Source organism: Sinocyclocheilus rhinocerous, unplaced genomic scaffold (genome assembly GCF_001515625.1).
Source record: "Sinocyclocheilus rhinocerous isolate Xijiao unplaced genomic scaffold, SAMN03320098_v1.1 scaffold166, whole genome shotgun sequence".
Classification (NCBI taxonomy): domain Eukaryota; kingdom Metazoa; phylum Chordata; class Actinopteri; order Cypriniformes; family Cyprinidae; genus Sinocyclocheilus; species Sinocyclocheilus rhinocerous.
In genome coordinates this window covers 831,207-838,858 of record NW_015633186.1, presented here as the reverse complement: position 1 = coordinate 838,858, position 7,652 = coordinate 831,207, and the positions used below count along the sequence as shown (strand labels likewise).

The window sequence follows — 7,652 nt, the reverse complement described above, 5'->3', positions numbered from 1 at the left end:
TGATTCTGTAAAGTTTTTTTTGGTTACTACAACATTACTGTAGTAAAACCATGTTTTAGAATACTATAGAATATAGAATACTAGCATTAGCTAAATATTTGTAAAGCAGACAGACAGATGTAAAGGGTGACCAATATCATTGATTTATTGAAGGGAAAAAAACCCCACCATCACCAAAAAAAGGGCACTTCGTAGTGTAAGGGCAAAAAGGGCATGTGCTCTGCACAGGTTGAGCCCTACCTGTGCACGTGCCTGGTCACAGTATCAGCAGTGAAGGTAGGAGAAGTGCTGGACTTTCAGCATCAACTCAACTTCATTGTGCTGTTACTCCTTTCGAGCCGAATTTCACAAAATTGGTCAGCTCCTGACAGCATCAGGTGTTTTATTAATGGTGAGTAGGATTATTTATTTAATTATTTCAATGAATGTAATCGATTAGATGTCATAATATTTAGGCTATAATATTATAAATCTGGTTGGATTGTATTGGTCACGTAATATGTAAATGATATGTGTGCGGCCCGTGAGACTTGCACTTGGACCATAGTGCAGCACAGTGGAAAAACAGGCTGAGAACCACTGCCTTAGTGCATCAAACAATGAAAAGTATGTAAAGAGTCACATGACCAAATTCAAAAACTAGGTTGTTGCAATGCACTCAACTATATAGCTACTTTTACTTCATGTATGGAAGTTGTGATTTATTGGCATTTCCACTACATCATGCTTTGATTTCATTTGCTAGGCCATTGACCACACAGACACCTAACACCCAAAGATATTTATAAGTGCTCTGTGGACTGAACATGCAACAGTTTTTTTCAGTGCAGGGCCATATAGCTTTAAGGTCACATTACAAAACTTCTATTCCCAAAAACAGATCTTAGATTAAAAGAAAACACTGAGATGAAAGGCAAGGGCCAGCCACGGAGTCTGCATTGATCTGACAAAGGTGCTTGATTAATATACTTGGACAGCGCACATCCCTGTATCTGAATCATCAATGCAGCTCGTATCACATGGTATTACCTCAAGACGCCAGCCAGCCAACCAGGCAAAGGTCACATGTGTCTGCATTCACCCAATAAAGCGCTCAAACCATTCGTTTGGCTGGGGTACCGTCTGTGTCTGAGACGGGGGGATTGACCTGAGGTTACCCTCTGTGCACTGGTGCTCCTAACTCCTCTTAAAAAAGTGCAGCTATGAGGAGAGCTGCCTCACTCTCTGTCTGAGAGTCGACATAACAAAGGGAAAGGCCTTGATGCTAATTGGCCCTGACACAACTGTGTTGGGGATGACCCTAACTAAACGCTTCACTGAACACCGAACACATGGACGCACTGAGCACACTGGTGCTAGAACACTATGATCAAACACATACACAAAGGATCCAATTGGATTACTTGCATACAACACAGAACAATACCTCTTGACATTTTATTGATTCTGTCACATTAACATATACTGTACATTAACAGCCTCATTAGTGTTCAACGTACAGTTTTGTAAATTCCCTAAAACCTACAATATGGTTGTAACAGGATCATACATACAGGTATTTATGTATTCACAGCTTTATAAATTTTGAAATGTAAAAAGTATTGTAGAAATATATATATATATATATATATATATACACACACACACACAGTGGCGTGAAAAGGTTTTTGCCCCCTTCCTGTTTTTTACATTTTTTGCAAATTTGTCACTTAAAAGATTTAGATCATCAAACAAATTTTAATATTACACAAAGATAATGCAAGTAAATACAAAATGCAGTTTTTAAATGATGATTTCATTTATTAAGGGAAAAAAGCTGTCCAAACCTGCCTGGCACTACGAAATTATTAGAACATTAGTATTTTCACCAGCTAAAATATGGTTTTAAGTCAGTTATTTCTTTGCAGACGTTGCTACAGTTCTTCTGGATTTAGTCTGTCTCAGCTTGTTCTGTTTCTTCAAGTCATTCCAGACAGACTGGATGATGATGAGATCAGATCTCTGTGTGGAGCACTGGCTGTTGTCAGACTCCTTGTGCAAACAAAAATCAATTAATGGCTAAACAAATGTTTGGAAATGTAAACTGATATTTCCTACTGACACACTACAGCAAAAGATAGAATTTAGCTGGTGAAAATACTAGTGTTCTAATAATTTTGGTGTTCTACTAGTAACACTAACAATACTAGTGTTCAAATAATTTAAAATATACATTCATACATACATATATATGTATATTTAATAAAGCTCTAACCCCAACCCATACGCATAAACCTAACCATTGGTATTTTATATAAATATATTAATATTAATATATTTATATAAAAATGAATGTAATAGGTAGATAAATGTAAACATATCTAAAGTCCTTCATGCGTCAAGTGCTGTCAGTATGTTAATAATCTATGTTTCCATTGTATGAAAATGTACATGCAATAGAATTAACTACAAAAAAAGAAAAGGTCTCTTTTTGTTAATATTCTTTCCTAATGTAGGCCTGCATTTCTGTTCTCAGATCATCTTGAACTCAATGCACAAATACCAGCCCAGGTTACACATCGTGAAGGCTGATGAGAACAATGCCTTTGGCTCTAAGAACACGGCCTACTGCACTCACGTCTTCCATGAGACAGCTTTCATCTCTGTTACATCCTATCAGAACCATAAGGTACCAACAGAACCTGCCCATAACACAATAGTGTCAACTATTGCTCACACCTGCAGTTGTTTTTAATAAACATTACAATTCCTAACTTGTTTGTTTTTTATAGATCACCCAGTTAAAAATTGAGAACAATCCTTTCGCCAAAGGTTTCCGTGGCAGCGATGAGGGTGATTTGCGTGTGTCCAGACTTCAAGGGTAAGATTATCATTGAAAATATGCTGCATAATGTACCAAATAGATATCTTATTGATCAAGTGCCCCCTTTCCTAGGAAAGATTACCCTGTAATTTCTAAGAACATGGTCCGGCAGCGGCTTATCTCATCACATGGCCATCTGTCAGGAAAACTGGGTGCAGGTGTGCTAAGTAGCCACCCGCAGGTGGTTTCTCACTATCAGTATGACAGTGGAGTCCCTCTACCAAACTCTGATTCCCAGGAAGCTCTCTCTAACTCCTTCTCATCTAGCCGGGAATCCAGCCTTCTTTACCACTGCTTCAAGCACAGAGGTACAGGGCTATAGCAACTACCTTATTTGCCAAAAACACATGAATCCAGACTAGGGATGCACAAAATTAGTACAATATAGGTTATTGGTTGATATGTATCTGTATCGGTCAGGTTTTATATATTCGATATCAGCTGTGCTCATTTCCTGTATTTTTACATTTAGATTTCCTTTGAAGTAATCTAACGTTCACTTAAATTTATACTTAAAAAAATGCTAATAATTTAATAATTAGCTATGTTAATTATTAATAATTAAATTAATGATTTAACATTGTTAAATGTAATGTCAATCTCATAATTATTTTTAAATTTTTAAACTTTGCATTATAGAACTGTTGCCTTAAGTCACTTGTAGAATTTAGAATTTACAGTATTTTTGATTAAATAAATGCAGCCTGCTTGAGCATAAGAGACTTTCAAAAACATAAAAAATTTACAACCCCAAACCTATAATTAAATAATTTAACACTGTTAAATGTAATGTCAATCTCATAATTATTTTTTAAATTTTTAAACTTTGCATTATAAAACTGTTGCCTAAATTCCCTTGTAGAATTTAGTCACTCTCAGAAAAAAAGGTACAAAAGCTGTCACTGGGGCGGTACCTTTTCAAAAGGTACACTTTTGTACCTTTTAGGTACTAATATGTACACTTTAGGTACTTATATGTACCTTTAAGGGACCAATATGGACTGTTTAGGTACAAAGGTGTGCCTTTTGAAAAGGTACCAATTGCTCTTTTTTGTATTGTACTTAGTGTTTGTAGGGTGGTTTTGTAGGTGTTGCCCCATACTTCAACACAATAATTTAAATATGGCAATACAAGTGAACTATACAGAATATAAAGTGCTTTCTCATTCAATACATGCCTTGCTTTCGCAATTACTCCAATACTCCGTGCTACTTTTGCTCTCACATGTTTAATGTGGGGTTTCCAACAGATTTTGTAATCAAGAATCACCCCTAGAAATTTATTTTCATATACTCTTTCTATTTCAACATTATTAATCATTACTTTTACTTGTGTATCAGTTTTGCGGTTTCCAAACAGCATAAATTTAGTTTTATCTAAATTTATCGATAATTTATTCAAGTCAAACCACATTTTTATCTTATTCATTTCTGCTGTGACCACCTCCAAAAGCTGCTGCAGATTTTCCCCAGCACAGAAAATATTAGTATCATCAGCAAAAATCACAAATTTTAAGAGATTTGTCACCCTACATATGTCATTTATATACAATATAAATAAATTTGGACCCAAAATCGACCCCTGTGGGACTCCACATGTGATATCTAAACACTCTGATCTATGTTCCCCAATTTGTACGAATTGAAGTCTGTTACTTATGTAACTTTTCATCCAATCAAGTACAACCCCTCTGATACCATAATTTTCCAATTTATTGATTAATAAACGGTGATCAATTGTATCAAAAGCTTTTTTCAAATCTATAAATACTCCCACTGCATAGTTCTTATTATCTATAGTACTAGTAATATTTTCAATTAACTCCATTAATGCCATGGATGTGGATCTGTTCAACCTAAATCCATACTGACTATCAACTAACAATTCATGCTTTTCCATAAAATTTTCCAGTCTATTAACGTACAATTTTTCCAATATTTTAGAGAACTGAGAGAGTAGAGACAATGGCCTATAATTAGTAAATTGATTTCTTTCTCCAGCTTTGTATAATGTGATTGATTGATTGATTGATTGATTGAACAAATGTACATTTCTTTGTCATTAGTGGTATAATGCCTAATTTGTCAAATGAATCTCAGACACACAAAGCTATATTAATATTGAAAACACCTCTGACATTAGAAATTACTATAACTCCTACACTCTCAGAAAAAAAGGTACAAAAGTTGTCACTGGGGCGGTACCTTTTCAAAAGGCACACCTTTGTACCTAAACAGTCCATATTGGTCCCTTAAAGGTACATATAAGTACCTAAAGTGTACATATTAGTACCTAAAAGGTACAAAAGTGTACCTTTTGAAAAGGTACCGCCCCAGTGACAGCTTTTGTACCTTTTTTTCTGAGAGTGTAGTTTTGATTAAATAAACGCATCCTGCGTGAGTTGTAGCATTTAAAATGATTAAAATCAATAAAATATAATAATCATCAATATAAAAAAACATCAACAACGAATGACAAAATGTCTAAATTCACTTTATAATGATTATAATCACTAAAATATAATAGCTACAAAGTGAATTTAGGCATCATAAAATTATTTGCATTATATATATATATATATATTAATAATAATATGAGTAACATAACATGTAACATAACAGTATAATAATGGTAATATAATATAATAATAAGATTATCGGCATGGGTACATCCCTAATTCTGACATAAACTAAGACTAGTTGCAGTTTTATGAATTATTTAAAATGCATTTTTCAAAATTTTATTAATTTCAAAGCTTTGTGTATTCAAATATCAAATTTTCTTTTAGATAACACAAGGCATTTGGAGCTGGGATGCAAACGCCCCTATCTTGACACAACAGCCTCTGCAGTTTCAGATGAGCACTACTTTCGCTCCCCTCCTTCCTATGATCCACCCCTGCTGTCCCATCCATACTGCAGCGATGCGTTGGGCTCTAGAGAGGCATGCATGTATGGAGGAATGGAGGGAGAGGCAGGGGGCACAGTAGGTGCCGATGACCTCCCGGTCCCCTCCCTGAACTGCAATATGTGGGCGTCAGTGCAGCCGTATCCTCGTTACGGCATGCAGACTGTGGAGGCTATGCCATACCAGCCCTTTCCCGCCCACTTCAACAGCACAGCCTCCGCTGGCTCTGTGGTTCCCCACCACTCACCGTCCATGCAGCGTCTGCATCCAGCACCTCCCGACCTAATCACGTTTACCACACAGCGGGTGTTGCCACCCACACCATCTTCAGCATCCTCCTCCCCCTCTGGCCCTGCCCCCCGTGACAGAGCACATTCCTCACTGTTTCATAGGAAGCCTGGGTCGCCGGTTCGTTCACAAAGGGATTTCACAAGCTATCCGACCCATAGCCCCACTTCAACACGAGAACCAGCCTATCAATACCAAACGGGCCTCAGCAGTGTTGGGCCGCACTGGACTGACAGTTAAAGAGTTACCCACAACACCATCTACAACTATATTCCTCTTCAGCTAAGAGCAACAGACTCTCTGAACAACGACTGCAATGAGATTATTTTTACATACAGCCATGATGCTAAATTGTAAAGCAAAGCCATAAATCTATTTAGCCTAATAGAATAGGAAACCTAAAATTAGTGGCACTGTGTATTTATTTGAATTTGAGATACGACTAGAGTTGCGCAGGTGGTAAAGCCAAGCACAAATGGCATACCTAATGCACTGCTGTTGGTATTAAAGAGATTGTTCACTCAATAATGAAAAATTCTTCAACAAATTCTTCTACAACAGTCACATGAGAACAACAGGAAGGAAAGCAAATAATGACAGATTTTTCATTTTTGGGTGAACTGTCCCTTTAAGATGAACCTTTTCGACTTTCTGTATGAAGCACAAAATGTGTGTGCCAATCGAAATTATGCTACGCTTGAGAGATTTTGTGTATTAGTAGCATAATGAAAAAAGTGTCAGTGGGTTATATTGAAAAGTTTAGTTGTTAGTTAACCTAAACAGACTTAGTTACTAAGGATGCCTTTTTCCTCTTCAAATGTTAGAGTGTGCAAAACCTGTGCCAAGCCCAAAGATTGGTTGGAGTAATTTTCTGGGTGTTATTAAGAGATTCTTATTATTTCCTATTATTGCAATAAAGTTTAAAACAAAAAAAAATGTTTTTTTTCATTTTTATATATATTACATTTAAATGGAATCTGCTTGAGTACTGATGCTATGCAATCTTTGTAATGCAACTCAAGCTATTAAATATTAAAACACCTGACCCTCTACCATAATCAAATGATGATGTGTGGCAAAAAACAAAAATGCATACCAGACTTACAGCTCAGATTAAAGCTGGCTCAGAAAATACTCTATGCGTAGGTACTTCTACAGTATTAAAGTTCCCTTCATCATAAGTAGTGCTGGATTCTTTTTTCATATTCTTGTACATAGTTTGTGTCCAAGCACCTTGTGAAGTGGTGAAGTTGCTCCAGATTCCATCTCATCAGAAAATAATCTTGAAATCTTCAGCTCAGTGGTCTTGAATTGGCTCCTTTCATTTTCGTTGGACTGTGTCTGTCCGGCTTAACAATATATGGTAAAAGAGAAGTGTTTGAGTTGTGAGTCTGGCACCAAATCACTGTCCAAATTTGTTCAATTAGCACAATGCGACATCAGAGAATTCCTTTCAACCAGATGGAAGCTTAAAGAACGATCATTAAGAGAGAAACAGAGAAGAACAGAGAACTCATCTGAAGTCCAAAACTCAACTGGCTGGGTTGGAAATCCTTGAGATGTCGACAATGTAAAACAGCTTCTGCGGGCAGG

The 7,652-nt window shown here is 36.4% G+C and overlaps 1 protein-coding gene across 2 annotated transcripts in view; it reads left to right on the top strand.

Annotated features, from left to right (window-relative positions):
* The window catches only part of LOC107743740 (T-box transcription factor TBX4-like), a 31,171-nt gene extending 24,025 nt beyond the window's left edge, over positions 1-7,146 (top strand). For both annotated transcript variants that reach the window (XM_016557135.1, XM_016557134.1), the window contains exons 6-9: positions 2,516-2,668; positions 2,772-2,860; positions 2,936-3,171; positions 5,653-7,146. In XM_016557135.1, the coding sequence (XP_016412621.1) occupies positions 2,516-2,668; positions 2,772-2,860; positions 2,936-3,171; positions 5,653-6,299 (1,125 nt within the window). In that variant the 3' untranslated portion in view covers positions 6,300-7,146. The remainder of the gene's footprint in view (positions 1-2,515; positions 2,669-2,771; positions 2,861-2,935; positions 3,172-5,652) is intronic.
* The last annotated feature ends 506 nt before the right edge of the window (positions 7,147-7,652 follow it).